This window comes from Epinephelus lanceolatus, chromosome 15, assembly GCF_041903045.1.
Source record: "Epinephelus lanceolatus isolate andai-2023 chromosome 15, ASM4190304v1, whole genome shotgun sequence".
In the NCBI taxonomy this organism is placed as follows: domain Eukaryota; kingdom Metazoa; phylum Chordata; class Actinopteri; order Perciformes; family Serranidae; genus Epinephelus; species Epinephelus lanceolatus.
In genome coordinates, this window is record NC_135748.1 from 9,418,685 (window position 1) to 9,442,123 (window position 23,439).

General features: G+C 40.8%; 1 protein-coding gene across 1 annotated transcript in view; it reads right to left on the reverse strand.

The window, feature by feature from the left end:
• The window catches only part of sntg2 (syntrophin, gamma 2), a 158,107-nt gene that overhangs the window by 44,423 nt on the left and 90,245 nt on the right, over nucleotides 1–23,439 (reverse strand). The window contains exons 10-12 of the mRNA XM_033642235.2: nucleotides 13,175–13,304; nucleotides 8,173–8,211; nucleotides 6,588–6,704 (exon numbers count right to left, since the gene is read on the reverse strand). Coding sequence (XP_033498126.1) covers nucleotides 6,588–6,704; nucleotides 8,173–8,211; nucleotides 13,175–13,304 — 286 coding nt within the window. The remainder of the gene's footprint in view (nucleotides 1–6,587; nucleotides 6,705–8,172; nucleotides 8,212–13,174; nucleotides 13,305–23,439) is intronic.

Sequence of the window (23,439 nt, forward strand, 5' to 3'; positions counted from 1 at the left end):
AATATGTAAATTATGAATCATTAATTTGATCTAGCTCTGACAGACAGCTCATCACAGAGAGAGAGTTACAACACTCGAGGATTACAGCACCCAGCATACCGACACAACACCACTTTATCCTGTTAAAACAATACTCACAACTTGGATTAATTTCTATGAAAAACCCTTTTGATTCTTTTGATCTGAGGACCCTTACGGACTAAAGGAATATGAATAACTTACAGGGTAATCGAGGAACAAACACATAATTTGAGGTAGCCAACAACCTGGATTATACATCCAAAGAACTTAAATATGAACTACTTGGCAACCAGACCAGGCATCTTTTTGTCAAAATGTGCAGCCACATTTGGCTAGTAAGAGGGACTGGGTGTTTTTACTCTGGGTCTATTCTTTTAAATCACAATGTTTATTACACATGACACACCATGCTGAGCTGAAACTCAAATTAATCCTCAGGTTCCCTGCTTTCAAGTTATGTATAACACTTCTATGTGGCATATACTGTTGACTTGCTATGTCCCCCAAATGATCACCTTTCCCCGCTAAAAAAGACAAAAAGTGGTCTATGGTAGGGAGGCTAGAGTAGAAGAGGTTGAAGGGGAAAAGGGCATTTCGGGCACTAGGCTTATTTGGCTCTAATCCCACATTCATGAAATCTTTATAGACCAATCAACCTTGTCTGCTTTCCTGATTTAAGTGGAGGGTCAAAGGAAATGCTGCAGTGGAAGCAGCATCATTGAGATACTAAATTTCAGCTTTCAGGGGCACCCACTGTCCACCATGGCCACAAGGTGAGAGGTCCCTCTTCTGAGAAAAGATCCTTAAAATGTTACAGGTTAAAGGTATGACTGGGTATTACTTAAAACATTATGATATAGCTACCAATGAAGAGATACCAATAACAATAGAGCAGGGATCAACCGATATGGTTTTTTCAGAGCCGATGCCGATTATTATGAAACATGCTGAATATCGGCCGATAATTGGTCAATCCCTACAATAGAGTACTTCATCTGATACCTTCATTTGATACCCATCATGTGAATGGAAGCATTCAGCTGCTAAGACCATCAGATACACCGCGCTCAACTTTACCACATCTTTGAGTGCATGGGCTGTAGCTGCTGCGTTAGTGGGCCAAACACACATCCTATTAAACTAAAGAACACTTGTGGTTAGTGGCTGCAAGCAAAACCATACAGATAGTTTTAGGATCAAAACAGCAGCTTAGAATATGATTGAAAACCTGCTCAGATTTAGAAGCGAAAAACAGACACACTAAAGTCTGCTCGGAACCTTCAAAACAGAAAAGGTGAGCCACAGCAGCTTGTCAAACAGTGTTAAAGTATGACAAAAGCTCTCCAAACAGGAGCCAGGACAGGCCAACAGAGACTCAACAACTCATAATGTGCACACCTCACCGTGGCACTGTTAATCACAGCGTCCAGAGAGTAAACATGATTAACCTGCGGAAACACTTGCCAAATGAAGTAGGAAGATGAAAGAGGCCCATTTTGGACTACAGTGGTTTCTATACTGATGGGAGAACAGAGCTTATGTCATATCGCAAACAAACACAGCACAAAAGGCCACATTCCTCTTTTCACTGGCCCTGGCAGTCTGGCGGAAACATTTTAAGCTGACACTGGACCTGCATTGAATATCATCTCATGGCTAGTGTCGGCCACTTTGGATTTCTCTCAGGCCACTTGTAGATAGAAAACATTTTAGAAATTACACAGAGAAGTTTTAGTTTCACTGCACATTCGATCTGTTGAGTGTTAACAATGCAGAATATATTTAATTTAGGTAACATACTGTGTCTCAGAGGTCTTCTGACAAGCTAACCTTAAAAGGATTTAATTAAAGTCGGGTGTCAGTGGAGATATTAAGTATCCTATTGTACAAAACCCACAGGCTTAGAGGCTTTTCCACCCCTGGAAAGAGTACAAATTGTGAGGTCCTCACTAAATGTTTCTGGCCAAATCTGGTCCAATGTGAAGACAATGAATACTGGATATTTAATACTGCCAATCATAGGCTGCAGTCTAAAATATAAGTACTGACATCAGCATGCAAAACCTCATTATGCTTGTTATGAAAACTCATTAAATGTATTATACACGTGTTGTTAAAATGTTTAATTATTGAGGCTATAAAAACCTTGAGGGCATTCATTTCTGTAACTGGTTACTTTGATGATGAGATACATCTTGCACCTACAGTGTCACCATTGTCACCATTGTCACAGTGGGGAACACTGTTTGGAATGTCAGCAAGGACAGAGTGCATTTGCAATCCAAAACAGTAACTGGCTGAAACTATCAGTAGGATCAGATAACATAAAAAAGTAGGGCTACTCAATTATGGAAAGAATCATAACCACAGCTATATTGGTCAATATTGGGATCACAATTATTTAACGTGATTACTCACTGACTTTGGAATCATCAAGCATTTATTGGAAAAAAAGTGCCTTTTTAAGTGTTTTTTTTTCAAACTTTAATATGATTCAATTAAAAACAAAAAAGGAAAAAAAAGAAATGAGACAACTAAATACTAATAGTAATATATAAATATAAACAGTGCAACAGAAGAAGGAAAGAACCTGCACTGTTGGCAGATGAGTCCTAGACTGCAATTACTCTGAGCAGCATTACCTTACTAAGTGTATGCAATCTGAAACAGTGGTGACTTTACAGGAACAAAATACATATACACAAGAAGCAAAACAAGGTGACATACAGAATTTGATAGGGCTTATACAAAGTAGAAAAGCCAACCAAATAAGGACAATGTGAACATTTTGTGGTTACTGTCACTTAAATTAATTTATTACCAATTGTTCTTGTCGGGACATTTGTTAACTGTAAACTACGTAGTAGTCAATCTATATTGACATAATCTTACTATCTTACTATATAATGATGATATAGCAACCGATTGAAATTGCAAACTTTGAATGGGCATATCTCATGCCCCGTATGTCGTAGAGACATGAAACTTTGCACAGAGATGCCTCTCCTCATGAGGAACAAATTTGCCCCAAGAACCCATAACTTCCGGTTATATAGATTTTCCGCCATTTTGAATTTTTTGAAAAACACTTCAAATCGATCTCTTCCTAGGAAGTTTGACCGATCTGCATGAAACTGGGTGAACATAATCTAGGGACCAATATCTAAAGTTCCCTCTTGGCAAAAGTTGGAAAACTTACTAAAACTGAATATTGCGGAGGCCGTGGCTCATCACATAAAGGTGTATAACATCTCAAAGGTTTCACCCATCACCACGCAACTTTGTAGGCATATGACCACACATAATCTGAGGGGACCCCTCCATTATTGACCCCATCAAACAAAATGGGGGCGCTAGAGAGCTAATTTCTTATCTAGGCCTAACCACCATATGGATTTTTACTAAACTTGGTAGATATGTAGAACAGGACGCCTCAAGGTGACTGGAGAAATTTAACTCTAATTGGCAACTGGGTGGCGCTATAACAACAGAAAAATGCTTAAAAATGGCTAAAATGCGACTGATCGCTGTGGCTCCCCCTGTGGCCAAATGTTTGGGTTTTTTTTCAAATTTTTGGTATGACTAAGTCATGGTATGGTATGCTGTACATAATCATGGAAACTGTCAGTGTGTCAGTCAGTCAGTCAGTCATTCTACCAGTGTGCCCCACTTTTAAGTCAATACAACATATAAACACTTTAACTATCTGCCTTTCAACGTGCTACCTCAGCTACTAATGTACAGTTTTAGCCCACTAACTATCCCACTATTGGCAATGGTACTACTGTACTTTCAATAAAGCGATCGTATCAAATTCACAAAAACTCTGTCTGAATACATTGCTCTTCTTAATGGGTTCAGTTGACTATTTAATCTGCAATTTCCTATGACCTGTATCCCAAACACACACCATGTGAAACTGTATGTGGGCAACTGTGCACTCAATGGGTATGGACTAGTGTATATATATGTACATATATATATGTATATATATATGTATATATACACATATACATATATACACATACAAACATGTGTGTGTGTGTGTGTGTGTGTGTGTGTGTGTGTGTGAGTGTATAGGTAAGAAGTAGGTGATAATGAGGGAGTAATGTTTAATGAATAAAATTAAAATAAGTAAGTCCATAAATAAATAAATTAAATATTCAGCATTCAATATTCATTATAGTATTGTGGGGTCCTGGCAGGGCTTAAGGGCAGGCTATTCCATAGCTGATGTATGTGGGGATGTCACTGGCAGAGAGGATATGTTAATTACAATATAATATATTTGAATATATTTCTTGATTTTTTTCCTGATGGTCCGAATAAATTGCCAAATTTGTTACCAGTCGCTTTTTACAAATAAAATCACTAATGTTAAAAACACACCAAGCAGCAGCGAAATGCAGCCTGTGACGAGCTGCCATGCAATGTTGCTGGAAAGCTGCGGCGGCTGTTCTGAGCTGAGCAAGCTGCTGTGGTCTGATTCTGTGCCACTAAATAAAAACCAGCTCAGTGACCTAGCGGTAGAGTGTCCGCCCTGAGACTGGGAGGTCGTGGGTTCGATCCCCGGCCAGGTCATTCCAAAGACTAAAAATGGGACTCATTGCCACCCTGCCTGGCAATCAGGGGCTGGAATTAGAACACCACATGATTCCCAAGCGTGGCACCGCTGCTGCTCACCGCTCCCTCGGGATGGTCAAATGCGGAGAACAAATTTCACACACTCAGGTGTGTGACAATCAGTGGAACTTTAATCTTTAATCTAATCTAAATGTTGGGATAGTTTAACATTTAGGAATGAACTGCAATCAGAGAACATCTGCAGCCAATTAGTGTACAGAGTCATGTCACTTTTGTGACATGTTGACCTGTGTTACAAAAAACTTCTTCCCATCTGAAACGCATGAACACACTTCCCACTGCTGATAAATGGAATGACTGTGGCGAGCCGCACTTTGCCTCTGCTCGGTGGACGTTTGGCATGTGTTTCGACTTGTTTTGGAGTCAAAAAAGTCATTAAACACAAGCGAGAAAATGGCAAACTTGGCAACACTGAGTGCACAACTGTTAAGGAAAGGGGTGCGCTGGATTAATAACATAAGACAAAACTAGTGCATTATTACATAAAGGAATGTGGCACAAAAATCTTTTAGATTTTTTTTTCTTGTTGTCATAATTAATGGGAAGCCAAAATCATAATTGAAACTAACATATATAATAACAGATAATTGCGATTAGGGGCTGTCCACACCAACGCGGGTATTTATTAAATCGTGACTCTTTGCTTACGGTTTGGCCTTTCATCCACACGTAACCACAGTTTTGGGCCCCTGTAACCGGAGTTATTTGTAACCAGAGTCCAGGGTGAACTAAGTGTGGAAAAGTGCGGTGTCAGCTGTCATGTGTGGACAGGATAACCGCAGTTATTTTGTCTCGTCTCCATTGTATGACGTCACAGTGTGCGACGTAAACAGAAAACAGCTGTGTTATTACCCGATCCAGTGTGTGCGAGAGATGACTTGAGGATGGACCTAAACAAAATACTGCTGCTATTTAGCACCATATCAGCACTTTGTGGCTATATCATACAACTAACGCTACTCAACCACATCCAGCAACAGAAGCGCAAGAGTGTGCTATTACGGAGACTGCTCCTACTGCATAATAGTACGCTTGTTGTTGTTTTTCCGGTAATGACGTTTTACTGCCTTCTGATTGGCTACAATGGCCTTACAGTTAGGAGTTATATCGCCACCTACTGCTTTGGCATGTGTATTACATTGCTTGATAGTGGAATTTGCGGTGTCATGTGGACGGAGGTATTTTTATTACACCGCTCGTATGGACGCAGATTTTTTAAAACTGGAGGCCAAAAAAGTTCAGTTTTAAAAATGCCCATGCTCATGTGGACCAGGCCTTAGAGTGAAATCAGCTGGTACAGAGTTTAGCTGGAATACAAACCTGCATTGCACTGGGACCCTTAATACTTAAACTCAGATGAGACAAAATACAAATCTTGCTTAACTGGTAATTCAGTACATCCACTATTACACGTGTTGACAGATTCCATTAACATATTTTTGTAAAAATTAAAACAATAATAGTGTATAATAATGACCTTGTTTCACTGCCACATAACAGTCACCCACTCTCACAACAAATATACATTCATCACCAGTTACTGCATGCCTGTCTTCACTTATTCAATAATAAATGAAGCATACAGTATTTTACAGATGCTGCCAACTTGTTTCAAAAACACAGACCATGACCATCACAGTTCAATAAGCGGCAGCATAAAATCATCACACTTATTACCGTCAAAAACACTTTCAATAAGGCCCTTAATATATTGTTATGCTGAGCTGAATCCACAGTATGAATAAATCATTTGCACCTGCTTGAGTGTAAATTATGTGAACTAATGAGATAAGCTTCGGATTTTTGACAAAACCATTTCAAATGAGCTCATAATTAAGGCTAATTATTTTCAAGGATTTTATAGAGATATGAATGAGAAACGAAAAGTTTATAAAATCAGAAAATGAACAAAGACTACTTACCGGGGGACTTCTGAAGATATAAAAATATGGTCCTCTAAGTGCCAGGAACTTGAATGCTGAAGTCTTACAAGCGGCGCTGCCCTCGGGGCTTTCACATGCCCAGCCCATGTGAACAATCTGCAGAGATGTAGAGGATGACATTGTTTCAAGTTCACTTCATGATTTTAAAAAAGTATACACAGTAGACTCACTCAACAGACAAAAAAAGCAAAATGTGCACAGTCAAAGGGATTAAGAAACTACAGTGAGGTATCTTTGATGGGATACATTTAAAAAAAATACCCCACCGTGCAGTGGGGCTGCAGTCACAGCTGCAATGCAGCAATTTACCTTTTATCTATCTCAGATGTCTCGGAATGTTTCTCTGCCTTCATCTATGCAGCAAATCTATACTTCATACACTGTACTGCTTCATCTGCTGCACTCTATACTAAATCTTGTAACGAATGACACACAACCATTTCTACATGCTGTTCTTGACTTCCTTCTGGTCATCTGACTGAGTCCAAAAATGTTTCCAGGCTGTTTAAGGATGAATCTAGAGCTGGCAGGACAGCTGCAGTTGTATCCAGATGATGTGATTCTGTACACCTGTATAACATATCCTGCAAGGAAGGCTGTGAGGCTGTGAGTGAACAGCCTGAACAGTGACCTCCATCAAATCTCTCTGGACAGACAAATGGAACACCACCTTTGAGGCATCACTGATTATATTCACATGTTCAAAATATTGAAATACATGCTCTTATTAAAAAAAAGGCTAATGACAATGAATATTCCATTTTTTTTTTTTACATGCAGCTGTGTATACTCAGATTAATATGCCCTAACATGTTGTCACCACCGTCATCACCTCAAAATGTGGAAAAGTGGAACATCTGGTGCAGCTTGTGCCATTTTGCTTCTTTGCATTAAGATATGATTTTTTTTTTATGTTTTCCACTGATGGCATTCTTGTTCAACCATCTGAATACAGCCTCCCTCTGTCCCTCATTCATTAATTCCTTTTGGAAAATGCCAGCATTACAATATTTGCTCATATCCAAAAACCTGTTAATATCTATATAATATTAAAGTCTTTTAGAATCTTTAAAAGTAAACTAGATGTGTTTCTCCTTCAGACCAGAAATGTTGGCATCTCTGTCAGGCATCCATCTCAACCCTAGCCTTTCAAACTCTTGGTGAGTTGGTTTCTGTGCAAATCATTCATGACAATGCACAGAGCTGACCGTAAACAGGCAAGAGGCAGTGAGTTGCTAATTGGGGTAAAGAACCCAATTAAGACACGTATTCTGAATGTACTGTATACATATCCAAAAAGCTCCTACGACCTGAATAATACCAGCACATCCCACATGTCTTAATCAGAAATGCTACCTTCAGAATAAGGCCCAATTTGGAATATTCAAACAGTATGGTTTTCACAAGACCTGTATCAAATTCAGGACACTGTCATATTCGGAATATTAAGCCATCCTGTCTGCATCTCTACCAGCACTGCCAGCAGTGTTGTGCTACAATTATGTATCTGCTTGTAAAAAGATATTGTAAACCAGTATGTTGAGTAAGGACATCGTCAGCATACCTGATCATCTGAGGAGCAGTATTTGTTGATGATCTTTATCTGTAAGAGGATAGAAGAAGATAACAGTCAGTGGCATATACAATTATACAGCTCTATTAAATATATTATTAGACAAAAATATCCTGACCCCTTAAAACACCCGGGAATCAAAACTGTTGAGATAGTCATTACATGGTGATTACATACACATCATCACACCCATTTATATTGTTTTGCTGCGTTTTGATTAAAACTACAGGTACTGTGAATCTAAAGCCCTTTTTAAACAGGAATTGTGCAAATTTGCAGGAAAGCCCAATCAGTCTTTTTTCAGCATTGGCAGTATAAAAACAAAATCAGGGAGTGCGGCAAAATGCCGCCTGCCTACTTTTGTTCATACAGAATGTGCCTTTTTCGGGGCAATGGGGGGCGTGTGCAAGTAACAAAATGTGTAGCTCAGCGTGTGACGTAAACAGTAACGTGGGAGGGAAGCCACGGCTGGTCAGTCCTTCGGCGATTCTCTCCTAAGTTGGCCCGTCCTTCACCGTCCCCGTCATCTGACGGTTAATGGCATCTTCGTTTGCGAGGGCAAGGAGGGTGCACAATTCCTTGTCTCCCCAGTTGCACATCTTTACAGTGTCTGTCAGGTTTGTGTTTCCCTCTTGCTACTAGCTGCTCGCTAATTCCTGCTATCAGCTGTTTCCTGTTTATCCACCGCCAGTAGGTCGCACGAGCGGCACCATCAACAGCTTCTCCCACAAGTCATCAACAGCCCCTCCCATGGCAGAAAGCCGCCTTGTTCTGTTTAAACCAAAAAGGTTCTGCAAATATGACTACCCTATGAGGCGGAAAATTGGGCACCTCGGATCAACTCGCCAATCCAGCTAAGTGTGTTTAAATGCTCACAGCTTGCCGGCAAAACGGCGCAACATTCGCTGAAAATCTGGCAGTGTAAAAGGGGCTTGAGAAACATAACAGAAACTGATTAAAGTGTTCTTTATTCATACATCTATGAATATTTCATATAGCCAATGGGTTTAGCTCTGCTCACCATTTGAGTCCAACAAGGCAATCAATATTATAGTTCATCTACATATGAAATTTTGTGCTACACCAAATGCTACACCAGAGAATGTTCAAACACTTCAAATATAATGGCTAATATTAGTTGAATCAAATTTAATTATTCATTCAGTCTCAAGTAATTGAGTACTGTATTTGACTTATTATTATTGTTATTATTATTAATCATATGCTGTATTGATCAATTCCCCACCGATATAGACATACTACATAAACATAAACACATACATATATGTACGCAAACACACATGCAAATTCATACACATACAAACAAAATATAAATAAAGTAAAATAAAATAACCATAATATATATATATATATATATATTTTTTTTTAAACAGTGGAGCCAGAGAACACAGCTGTGTCGTCTATCTGCTCTTAGGAAAAGTTTTCCTGCAAAAGTATGTTTTGAGCAGGATTTAAAGAGATAACAGAGTCAGTTGACCTGATACTCAGTGGAATGTTGTTCCAGAGCTGAGGAGCCAGAATACTGCAAAGGCTCTATCACCCTCTGTTTTTAACCTGGACTCTGGAATAGTTAAAAGACCCAGACTAGCCTGAGGGGCCTGTTTGGACGGTACAACGTTAGATGCACAGTTTAACTATACTCAGGTGCCAGATCAATCAGAATTTCACCATAAGTGATGCACAAATAATAGCTAAACACATATACAGTATAACACAGTTGTCAATAAATGTTTATCATATAAGTTATTTTTTTCTCCATTTGAAGTTTTACAGTCAACAGAAAAACAAAAAGTTTGGGAGATGGTTTGGCGGTGTCATGTTTAATTCAATCCCAGGATGTCACACATAAACATGTAATGTGAAAACCAGCTTGAGGCTCCAGGAAAGTATAAAGTTAGAGTCTCAGAGACAACATTTACCGCTTGTGTATCTCATTGTGTGTCTTGGAGGTGACGATGATGAAAAATGTTGCAAACCATTGCAGAACATTTTCAGACTGAATGGACCCCTGATGTGTCAGCATATCACACTCAGCATGATCTGCTGCGCTCCTGTCTCGCCTTGCCTCAGTTACAAACTGAAGGTAAATCATCACCTGAAATCCTTACATAATTAGACACTAACAAGCTGCCCAGTTCTTTCTGTTTTAGTCTCTGTGATGGAACATCAAACGGCATCAAGTAGTGCTCCACCCTGCCAGATGACAGTCATCCACATTAAAAACACGAGGGACCCCAAGGGTGTCACACAGCTATTTAAAGGTTGTAGGTCATTAAAACAAAAGTTCCGCTCTCTCCCAAAGCAGGCACACAATTACATCCTGATTGGCCATTTAGCAATCACACTCCAACGTCCGTAATTAGGTGATGCAGGCATGAATTAATCACACTTTTTAAAAAAGGCAGCTGTGCAATCGACGAGCACGGGCATACAGTACGTCTGCATCCTTACCAAAAATGCATCACATCATCAGTGCAATAATCAAAGTGAAATAGGAGGAAATGAGAGAGAGAAGTGCACATGCCGAATGACTACTTTGCAGTCATTAATTAGGTATGAGAGAGGCTCTTTTTTTGTCAGCAGAGGGGGAGAGGTGCCACTGTGACTCAACGAGTGCTTGTCAGGAAGGCTGTATTAAACCATGCTGCACTGTAGTCTGTGTGGCTGTGAAAAATCAAACAGGGGAAATACATGCAACAACTACTGTATGGGCAAAACATACTTATTACATGTTTCTCTGTTTTCTTTATTAAGATGAAGTAATCAACTTTAAAAGACCACAAGGGGATAAAATTTGTAATTCCTTAAACTCATAATCGATCCATTGTGGGTACTAAAATGACCACAAAAATACAGTTGCTTATACAGTAATATACTGGATGCTCTAAGGGACTGTTTGTTATCTTTAAGGGTGGAGGAGGTGGTGCAAAACAGGGGAGACATGTGAAATATTTTTTACCACTGGAGAGAAATCCTGCTGTTGGGTTTGAAAAGCATGTTTTCTTTAAAATCGCCAAAATGACACCATTTATCACAGCCACTGACTGTAAAAAAATTCTGACGTTCCTTGAACCTCTCATGCACATCAAAGGCTTCAGTCATCAAATCCCTTCATTCTATGTCTCAATTAACATTTTGCTAAAAATAAACCATTTCACTGACCAGATCCTTTGAAAAACATGTCATTCTGTGCTGCTGTATACTAACAATAGCAAAAAAACAAGGTTATTTTGAACTCAAGGACTTATTTTTTAACTCTTAACATTAAAGGGTAGGGCTGCACAATTATGGCAAAAGTGAAAATGACAATTAATTTGATCAATATTGATATCACAGTTATTTATCACTATTATTCATCATTTTTGCAGACAAAGGAGCTGTGAGTTTAGGAAGCGCTCGATTTGATATGCAGCGGTGCTTTTTTGTGAGCAGAGAATGCATATCAAACGTCAATATCAAAGCCGATTACATTCATTTCATTGTGGGACACCAAAATCATTATCGTGATTAATATCTGATTAATTATGCAGCCCTGTCAAAGGGTATGTTTTTAAAATCTATCAACACATTCTCGCTCCGACCAACTCACATATCGACATTTGGTCATGGATTTTCCATGTCAAGATATGACGTGCAAGGTACCCTGGGTGTGCTGGTTGTTGACATTTTGGGACACCGTGTCATTTCAGCCTGTTACTTGCATTGTCTGTTTTCAAAATACACTTCTGTTTTTGATGGAAATATACAGCATACAGTCTCCTTCAAAATAAATGCACTACGTCAGTACAGCACCGCAAATTGATGGGTTTTTTTCTTCAAAAACAAATGCATTTGGTTACGCTTAGCAAACACAAATTGGTTGGGTTTAGGCAAGAAAAGAACGTGGTTGGGTTTAGGAAAAAAGAACAGCGTTTGGCTTATCACATGGGAAGCAGACACCGGCCTCCCAGGTATAAATCGGTCATTGCTGGACCCCTCCACCACCCTTCCCGCCTGCCCTACACAGACTTTCAGTGCCGTAACTTTCTTTGTTGTCTCACCACGTTTCCCCCGATGCCGCCAGGCACCATTAAACAGTAACTGCACTCAGCTGTGCATCATGATGATGTGACGGGGAAGCTTAATTCAAAGGTGTCTAATGCCAGAAGTCACTGACCAAGCACCAGTTTTCAATGACTTCAGAGTGAGACTGGGTTGAATCTAACCAGTGCCAAGTCACTGATATTTCCACTGTTGCGTACAGTTTATTTGAGAAAGCAGTGTTTAAATGTACATGTTGCTAATGCCAGCTGTGTGTGCGCTGTGTGTTTGTGCAGGTCTGTGTTTGTGAATGCATGCGTTTGGTGTGTAGTCTTTTTAAATTATGTTGATTTTGTGTGATAGAATCAATGACGGCTGGCTGACATGCACCCATATTCTGCTGAAGTGCACACATACTTGTGTAATGATGTGATTTTTAAGGGGAATTTGCATTTTGCTTAAAAAGAAAAAAGCTGTTTGTTTTGGTGAAAACTCTCACTCACATGCTGTTTGCTCGTTGCATTGGCCCCAATACCTACACTTGGTGTGAATATAAATAAATACTGTTTATTTATGGTGGAGAGAGGGTCATGCATTTTCCACCAGTCACTAAGGGAGGCTCAAGGAAACACATTTGTAGCTTCAGGGAGGGGTCAAGATAGAAAAGAAAATAAAGTCCACCCCAGCCACCACATGAATAACATACAGTCCCTATGAGCAGGGTAAAAAACTGGGAAATCTTACATAAAATATATCCCCTACATTACTTAATGTCATGCCAGTAATTATACCCAAATTATTCCCTTGTGAAGTCACTGGATGTCATAAGAGTTCATTCAAGTACTCACATCTTTAAAATGATCACAAATATGTGAAAATTTTCTTTTCACCTTCTTTTTCAATAAAGACCCACGGAAAGATCCAAGGCTCTAATGTTTAAAGATGGACTTACATTCTCCTGTGTCAAGTCATTGATATTTGTAGATATTGCTTGGAGCCAGTCAGTGCTTTCTGCTGCAGTGCAAAATTGAAGAATATTGGTGCTGGCTCCATCCAAGGAGAAGACTTCAAAACAGTTGGACCTGGCGGAGGGTAGAGGTCAAAATTAGAAGGGAGCGGTCTAAAAGATTGAAAGATATATTGCAGTGAAGCAAAGAGAAGCTCGAGCTGCTCGTTACTTCTGTAAAGTTACTTTATGTGGTAAGACTTGTACTGCATTACATGCAATTACTTCTTTCATGAGCTTGATGGATTTTTGACACCTTGTTATGGAGGCATTTCATGAATCCTTAAACATCCTGAGAATATACAGCGATCAGCCACACATTAAAACCGCTGATAGGTGATGTGGATAACATTGATTATCTAGTTACAATGCAATTCCTGCTGGGAAGCCTTGGGTCCAGGAATTCCCCAAATCCCAATCCGGCCGAGCATGTGTGGGACGTGCTGATACCCCACCTCACAACCCACACAACTCTGGCCATAGCAGACACCACAGGATATCCCCAAAGGTCCTGTGTCCATGTCTCGGCAGGTCAGAGGCCCCACCATGGATTACACTTGGGTCTGACCTGCCGAGACATGGACACAGGACCTCTTGGGTACTGACATGTACCATTGATCAGATTGGGGTTTGGGAAATTTGGAGGCCAGGTTGACGCCTTGAGCTCTTTGTCACATTCCTCAGACCATTCAGGAGCAGTTTTTGCGGCATGGGACTGCTGTTACCATTAGAAGGTGAACTTGTAGGCCTTTTCCATTGTAAACTTGGGTGGTGCTGAGTCAAGCCATGCCGCACTGATTTGCATTTCCATTGTCAGTTTAGACACGCCATGCCACACTGAGCTGGGCCAGAGATAGACCTTCTCCGGAGTAGACAAGGAACTGTATCCAAGCATCAGCTCGCTGCTTTTAAACATCATCAGTTAAAGACACACCTTCAAGTAGGTAGCCCTGTTGTAATGGAAATGCAAATCCCTGCTGTGCTGAGCTGATGGCCCAAACCAAACCAAACCAAGCCAAGCCGAGCCAAGCCAGCCCATGACAGTCGAAAAGGGGTATAGGTCTGCAAACGGCGTTTGGATCGGTGGTGAATGTCAAGTGGCATCCACATGAATGCCAGGACCCAAGGTTTCCCAGCAGAACACTGCACTGTAACTAGAGGAAGACAAAATCCTGACAGATCTATTAAAAAACAACCTGGACAAAGCCCCCTCCCTGCATGACATCCCTAGACAGGCCAAGAGATGTCTAAATAATATGCCTTGCAGTTCAGGTTGAGAAAGCGACCCTTCAAAAAACATTTACAAGAAGAAATGAGGATTTTATTATTTTACAGCACAAGTTATTTTGTATTTGGCATCACTCTGGTTCATTTTTGGGATTCTGTCATCTCCTTGGAGTGCCTCGAGGTTAAGCGCAGCACTTTACTGACACAATTAAATTTCTCAGTAGATGCGGTGTTGATGAGGTCATCTAAAAGAGATCGTACTCATCAGCAAAATGTGATACTTTGTGACATTTCATTCCAGTGCACTTTCACGCTACTGATACATTTAGCCTCAGAGATAGTTGTCACTAAACATAGAAGCACTTTTATGTGACGATTATGCAATCCCATTCGACGGAGGGGAGCATTTGCAACATTAGGGAAAATGTGTAAAGGCTCAAAAGAAATTTTGAACATTATGTAGTGCGCATGAGAAGCAGGGAGATGTTGTGGAGGTACGTGAGGTGAAGGCTGATAAACTCAGAAACAACAGAAGGCATCAAATACACAGTATGAAGGGGGAAAACCTGTAAGACAGCTCCTAAACCAAGCAGTTCTCTCTCACTTACACACACAGCAGCTCCTCAAGGTTAGATGTTACAAAGTCAGCATTCCTAACAAATCCTCTGGTGAGCATGACTTTCATACTGTATCTGCAATAGGCTTGTTAAAATCTTATGTTCCGCTGCCTGTGTACTGACCCAGCTGCTCTCCAGGGGTGATTTTCACTGGACTTAAATGTCGTTTTTCACTGCACTTAAATGTCGTTTTTTGATTAAACCAGGGTGTGAACTCTTTCCGTGTCACTGTGCCTGACCCAAATTAGCTTGATTTGTACAACTATAAAGCATCACAAATAGATCCTTACAATTCTTTTCTAAATGCTTTGTCTTGCAAAACCTCTCCTCTTGTCTTTCACAGAGTGCTGCAGAGATAAAGTGAGCAAGCCATGAAATGACATCAGTCAGAGAATCTGCAGTGTATCAGTTAATCCCTTTCAATTAATGCACAAACCTTTGAGAGCACGCAGTAATGGGGGAAATGCATGAAGGGATGAAAGTGCAATGAATCAAGGGCTCCAACGGCAGAAATTAATCAAAGTGACAGACAGCTGGCGGATCAATGTCAGGAGAACACAACCCTGTCAGAAGAAGCTGCTAAAGCCCTTCCACCTTCAGCGAGCAGGACTGAAATCCTCACTGAATGATGGGATCTAGGGAGAGGTTGATTCTTTCATACATATGTGCCGCTCCCTGCAGTACAAACTGCTATGTTTTGCCTGCTGACTGAGCAGTAATAAATCCATTGAGATGGGCCGGAGACGTATCGCCTGGTCAACGTGCAGTAAGATACATGAAGAACATATGGAGGGGAGTGTTTCTGGGAGGAATCCGACTGTTAGTTATTGTGTGAATAGCAACGAGAGGTAAAATGCGCCATGTCTAGTGATTAGTGACGCGGGGAAATAGGCAGGCTTTGGGGCATTTCCATTACAGCATAATTCATGACAGGAACATGTTTGCTTTTGATTTCCTGCCAAGAAGATAGAGAAGAGATGTACGTTCAGCTTTGAATCCTTGACTCTAATCAAACTGATCAGTTGGCAGCAAGAGGGTGCATAGGATGGCCCCTGAGCTCCTCCTCAACCTTGCTCTTTTTCTTGATTTATTTCAAACTCTTTTGCAACATGCACACTGCTCTAGCAAGCCCTATCATACAATACGATAGAGAACAACTTCTGCACGTTAGATTGTTGGTGGGCAGCACTTCTTCACCACATCCAACAAATAATAGGGAATATCCATGGCTGGGATTACCTGTTGCTGCACCCAGGTCTCCAGACTTAAGCCTGATTTAGGGTAGGGCGCTCAACACTTTTAATGACTGTTGCTCAAAAGAAGTAAAGAACCATCCAATGTTTTCTATTTATGCTTCTGCGAAAGGTTTCAGTGGTCTCCATAGTAACCAGATACTATCCTCCTGGAGGCTTGTTTAGTTGCATTACATCATCCTGATCAGTAAAGCCCATATATCCCTCTGACAGTTGTTTGTTTTGTATCTAGAGTTGTGCTGCTTTGTATCCTTTTGCATTTTGATAGTGAGAGATTTCATAAAATCAGTGAGTTAATTGAAGTGGAAGAGATTATTCAACCTACTTCTACTGAAAAGACAACGGAAGAGCAAGAAAGAGTGTGGTCATTTAACCAAACAAAGAAGCTACAGCCCTTTATCTATACCCTCCATATTTCCTACAACCTAGCTGAATTCACAATAATAATTAAACAAAGCCATTTCAAATGGTCTAAAGTTACTCTTACAGACCAAACCATTTCGTGAAACGTCTCCATAGAGACGCCTGTCAGATGCAATGTGATTACCCGATCATGGTTCGCAAAAAAATATGATGGTTTGTGTGACATAACAAAATTTTCCAGGTGCGGGACATAACAGGAGAGTATTGAGTGACATTTTTTCTGCTGAAAATATGTAATTTCTGTCAAACTGAACACCTTCTATGCAGGCTGTGGAAACAACTCCCCAGCTGAAGAAGTACAAAAGGCCCAGGACAACTGCCCACTGGTAAAATCTAGGGTAGATGTGTGCAGATCTTTTAAAAGGATTAACCCCTGAAAGGCATCTGGACCTGATGGCATCCCTCGCTGAGCTTTCACAGTGTGTGCAGATCAAGTGTCTGATGTCTACACAGATATTTTCAACCATTCATTGCTCCAATCTGTAGTGCCCTAATGTTTCAAGAAGACTACCTTTGTCCCTGCACCCAGAAAGACCAAAGCCCTCTCCCTGAACAGCTACCATACAGTTGCACTCACCTCCACCATTTTGGAGTGCTTCGTCAAATCCTTCATCACCTCCCTGACTCACTGGACCCACTTCAGTTTGCATACAGGCCAAAAAGATCTACGGACGATACCATCACCCTAGCCATCCACACTGCCTTCACCCATCTGAACCAGAAGAACACGTACCTGAGAATGCTGTTCATAGACAGCGTTCAGCGTTCAACACCATTGTACCCTCTAAACTTGTCATCAAGCTTAGACACTTGGGACTAAACATCGCCAACTGAGATTGGATCCTGAACTTCCTGATGTGCAGACCCCAGGCTGTGAGGATAGGCACCACCACATCCTCCATCCTGACTCTCAACACTGAAGCCACTCAGGGCTGCATACTCCAACAGCATCATGTAGTTTGCTGACAACATGACTGTCATCAGCTTTATCATTGATGGAGTCAGTCAGCGGCTTCAGGCTCCTCAGGTTCAGTGAGGACCTGACCTGGACTCACGAGACAAAGACCATCACCAAGACTACAACACAATGACTTTATCCTTCACAGGCTGAGGAGGTTCAACATGTACCCCAGGATACTCTGCAACTTCTACAGGTGCACCATTGAGAGTATTCTGACCAGCTGTATCACCAGTGTTAATTTCATTGACGAAAACTATGATAAAAATTATTTGTCAACCACCTTTATTCCTATGATGAAAATGTGATGATGACGAGCTAAAATAGACCTTGATTATAAAAAAATAAGATAAAACCTTTGCTTCATTTTCGCCGACAAGACAAGACGTGACAAAAATGTTTGTGGTGGACTATCGGACATTGAAAGCCAATAACAGTCTTGCTTGCAATTGTCTTCAAATGCGGCATGAACAACAGGCTGGCAAACTCCAGAGAATAGTCAGCGCCAGGATGTAACAAATACACTCACAATGGAGCACCGTCAGCCATTGGTGCGAGTTATGAGCTGTAATTCAGCAATAAATAAGCAGCCATGTGTCTGACTGTGGATGGCAGAGCTGCTGAATAGATTTGTGGAGTTTGTTAGTTGCAGCAGTGGCTGTTACCAGTTAGCTCCACTCAGTTCGGACTCGGGAAGGTTTATGGGTTGATGCTGTTTGACAGGCAGGTAGAAGGCCCAGTTATCTGTGAGCGTAGCTGTGCTGTAAGTAAACAGTCTGAACTCAGCAGAGTTTTCTTTGACAGCTCAAAGCTTAGTTTTAATCACCAACTCTGTGAGAGGACACAACTTTAAACCTCCAGACTAACATGTTGCAGATAAAAAAAGAATTCAGACTTCAGTTGTTGTCTCAGATTAGTTATTTGTGGTGTCAAAAAATGTTGAACTTTTCAAATGATGTTCAGTAAGTGTGTGCTCATAAAGCTGTCAAACACTGCTGGAGAAATGACAGTTTATACTTGTGTAGAAGTTATTTGTAATTGAAATTTTTATACAACCTGTCACCTTGATTCTAATTTTTGATACATGAATTAGCCTAACTGGATTAGTTTAAAGATGATAAACATATAGATAACATAATGACAAAACATTGACTAAAATGTTATAAATTTTCAACGACTAAAACTATGAAGGATAAAAATGACTAAAATGTGACTATAACTAATAAGCAGTTTCATCTCAAGACTAAAACTAAATCTAAAATAGCTGTCAAAATGAACACTGTATCACTGCCTGATATGGCAGTTGCACTGCCCCAGGCCTAAGTGTTACAGGCTTGCTAAATGACTGCATGCTCTGCTGGAGACTGAAACATATAAAATAATGCCAAAACCACTTACAAAAAAATCAACGAGCATTGTTCTCAAGGGGAAAAAAGGCATGTTAAAGGTTCTAAAGAAAAGAAAAAAAAACAGAGCTGGCCAAAAGGAACAAAAGATAGGGAAGTCACTGAGCCAGCCACCCAGTGGGCTGTTGCACCCAGCTCATCTCCCTAAACTTCCTAAAAGTAAGTCTTAAATAAATCAAACCAAAACCAGATAACTGGACAACCAGTGATCTCCAGCCCAAACTGAAATAAAAAACTAAAGCAAAACTCCACATTCTAACCCAAGCCAAGGAAAAACAATTGGGGAGGGGGGAAAAAAGGAGGAAAAAGTCCCCAAGCTGTGCTGTCGGCTGTCGGCTGGCGGGTGTGTGTTTCTCCCACACTCAGCTCCTTGGGTCCCTCTTTTTCTCTCTTGATGTTTAATTGCTTTCAGGTGCTCCACTCCTACAGAAGAAGACAGATAGAGGGGAGCCAGAGCGAGAGAGACAGAGAGAAAACAAAACACACCCACAAGCGCTGTGCAATACTGCACATGCAGGACCACACGCAACACCCCCACACTAAGATTCCTGAATAACAGGAGTGTAATGGATTTTTATTCACAAATCAAAATTCTAACAATGCAAGAACATGTAAGCCACAACATTTTCTCTACCCCTGACTTGCCTCTCCCCCATGTTGAAGGTTTAAATGAAGAGTGCCCAGCGCCCAAGTCTTTGGTTTGAGTTCTGCATGTCGTTAATGAACACAAGGGGATTGCTGTCAGTATTAACAACTTTAGGCACGCTGCAGAGCCGCCATAAACTTCCATTTGTTTGAGGCACAAGACAACAGCATGAGCCTCCTTTTCAATAGTGGAAAACACCTATTGATGACGGTTAAATTTCATTGAGAACTACGAAACCAGATGATCTGCACCATCATCTCCATCCTGAAGTAGGACAGTACCTGCTCCCGCATCACTGACATCAACAGAAAGTTTGAATGGGCTGTTGAAAAGAGGTGCAGCAAGCACTGGAGCCATAGTTAACAAAACTTCTACACACTAAAACGCACATTTGCAGCTCTGAGACCAGTGAAAACATGTTTTGGGGATCAATAAATTGATAAGCAGAGCCACAACAGCAGAAAAGTTTAATAAAAACTTCTTTTATAACCTGCCGTAACCAAAACAACGATGTAGCTCACATCAGTAAACAGGAGCAGGGACAGATGGGATAGCTTCAACCTTGGAGTGCATTGGTACCCCCTGACCTACAACTTTGCCCAGGTACGTCACCGTTGCCTGGCCAAACTCTTACTTTGCAAGGTTCAGTGTGAGATTTGCATCTTGTAACCTCCCAAACACTACTGTCCAGTTCAGCTTTGCAGCCTGATACTCCCAATAAGACTGTATTAACCAAGCACTGAGATATAGTAGGAGTCGGCACATCTGAAAATAGAGATTTGTGAGATTCAATTAAACACACACCATTCTACATTGGTAGTGAATTAAATGTGGGAAACACTTGACAAGAAGTTTCAACAATGTATCAGGATTTTTCAAACATTCTTAGCACTGGACAGACCAAAAGCATCCTCAACCAGATCAACATCAGACAATGCTGAAGCAGCCTGTGTCTCAGTGGCATCAGCACTGGACAGGGCCAAAATAGTTTGCCCTCTTCCCTTACAGAAGACAGCGGGGCAGATTATCTATCCAGGCAGGGTTTCGGCATGTCAATACGATACAACATTCTTTAGTGGCGACTATGTGGTCTCGTTCAATCGCTTTTCTTGAACCACAGAGGAACTGCTGTAACGTGCCTGCAGAGTAGAACCAGGAGGAGGCAATAACACCAAGACTCCTGAAACTTCTATTTTTTTGCATCCAAAACCATGTCTTCATGGACATTATTTACTTGGCCAATTCACAAACACAGTGATGTTTAAAATTGGAATTATGGCACATATGACATCCTCAAGCAAATTTTACATTTTGACTTAGCCAGCCATTTTTCTTACAAAAGTTTGAAAGGGCCTCACACAGTATGCACAAACACCAGCTCGGCCCGACTGAGGCTTAGAGAGTCCCGAACCACCCAGTAAGCAGGGAAAAGGAGACCCCCTCACCCTAATGTTTGTTAAACTCCAGATAGTAAATCCAAGGCAATGACTTTAGAGTCTGATAAAAATGTTCAATCACCCATGACTCTCTGGGTGATGCATGCCTGAACAGCAGTGAGTAATGTCAAGTTGTTTCATCACTTGTGCAAAGATTTTGCAACATGAAATCTGATCCTTGATCAGTTTGTTTTACTTCAGGCAACCCACATAGGGAGAAAACCCCTACCAGCGAGAGCCAGAAAGAGAGCGACAGAGAAAGCGGTGCACATGCAGGGCCTCATGTTAAAGTGAGTCGAGAAAAGTGTCCAGCGCATCACCATGTCGGAGCTTCTTCCCAAGAGGGAGGTGGGTTGAGATATGACGTGCAAGGTACCCTGGATGCATTGGTTGTTGACGTTCTGTGATGTCATGTCAGCTTCAACCAGGAAATGTACAGTTTGCATACAGTCTCTTTCAAAATGTCGGTGCATCACCAAGCGAATGTGGTTGGGTTTAGGAAAAAAGAACAGGGTTTGGCTTTACAATTGTACTGGAAGCGAACACTGGCCTCCCAGGTGAAAGTCGGTGGTTGCTGGATCCATCCACCACCCCTCCTACCCACCCTACTCAGACTTGCACCTCCTTGACTTACATTGTTGTCCCACCGCGTTTTCCCCAATGCCGCCAATCACCACTAAACAGCGGCTGGCCAAGTTTCATGCCGATGTAAAAGAACAGCTATTTTCGTCAGCGTCTGATGCTTGAAGTCACAACCCAAGTGCCGGTATTCAACGACTTCGAAATGAGACCACGTTGACTCAGTTGAACAATCAATGTATTCACACACCCCAGGCACAGCCATCAGGAGCAATTTGGGGTTCAGTATGTTGTCCAAGGATACTTTGAAATGTGGAGGAACCAGGGATCGAACCGCCAACTTCCGTTTAACGGACGACCTGCTCTACCTCCTCATCAGTCACAGCTACATATACATTTACTCCATTCCTTATTACATTTTTTGTTTAAATTAACATCACACTCAGGTTATTCATTTTCAACACTGTATGCATAAATTTATTATTACTGCCTTTGTGGTGGGGCAGCTCCCCAGCCACTGACACTTTTAAGACAAAACTCAAGACACACATGTTTTCAGTGGCCTTTGGGTGCTCTTAGTGGTTTTAATATTTTATAATGTTTTATTTTTTTATAAATAAATCTCACAAGCTGCTTTCTGTTTCTGTTTTAGATTTGTGCACAGACATGGTATTGCCTTGTATTTTTCCATTGCCATTTATTGTTGTTATTGTGCCTTTTTTTTGTGCTACTGATGTTATTTAGTTTGCCATTGTTGTGCAGTTCACTTTAATTTGTGCAGCATTTTGGTCAACTCTGGTTGTTTTTAATTGCACTATGTAAATAAACTAACTTGAATTTATTTTAACTTGCAGTATTTGATGTGTTGGATTCAGACTCTGCTTTTCCTTGTGTGATTTTACTTTTTTTGATAGGTATTTAATAAGCATTCTTGGAGGGAGCCTGAGGCCTGAGAGTTTCATTGCCAGCAACTGTTTCTGAATTGTTGCACACATGATAAGAATACCTGGTAACACAGCTGAAATAAAAATAGAGGACTGGAATCCTGGAAGACTGGAAGTCTAATATCATATTCTTTTAATTTATTTCAATGTAACTGATGGCTACTACTGTATGCATGACTGCACTCTTTTAGATAAGAAAATACTCATTTGCAAGTTTCCTTCCTTTTCAAGTATGTCAGTTTTGACAGTTTAAACAAAAGGCTGAGAATTCCTCACTGTCAGATTGAGGAGCTGGTCTGACACCTCAGGAGAATCTGTGCAAAGGAAGGAAACAAGGTCTGCTCTCTGCTGTTTCACTGTCAGCTATCCATGTGGCCTTGTTTTCAGACTCCGCTTTTTTTTTTTTTTTTTTTTTTTTTAACACAAACAAAAGAACAATTCCCCATATCCTTCCTGGACTGAATTTAAATTGGGTAATTGAGAGAAAAACTTTGAGAAAAACTATTTGTCATCTCAACTGGGAACATGTGGACTGACAAGGATCACTAGAACATTCTATAATGTTACAGGCACAACAACAACAACACAGTCTGCAGAGTCCACATCAACATTAGATGAGTCAACAATACATTCCCATCAACACTAATGGTAGCTTCTCATGCTTTTCCCTGGATCTGGGTTATAACAGTGACCACAGCTGATATTCTTCAACAATTTAAGTT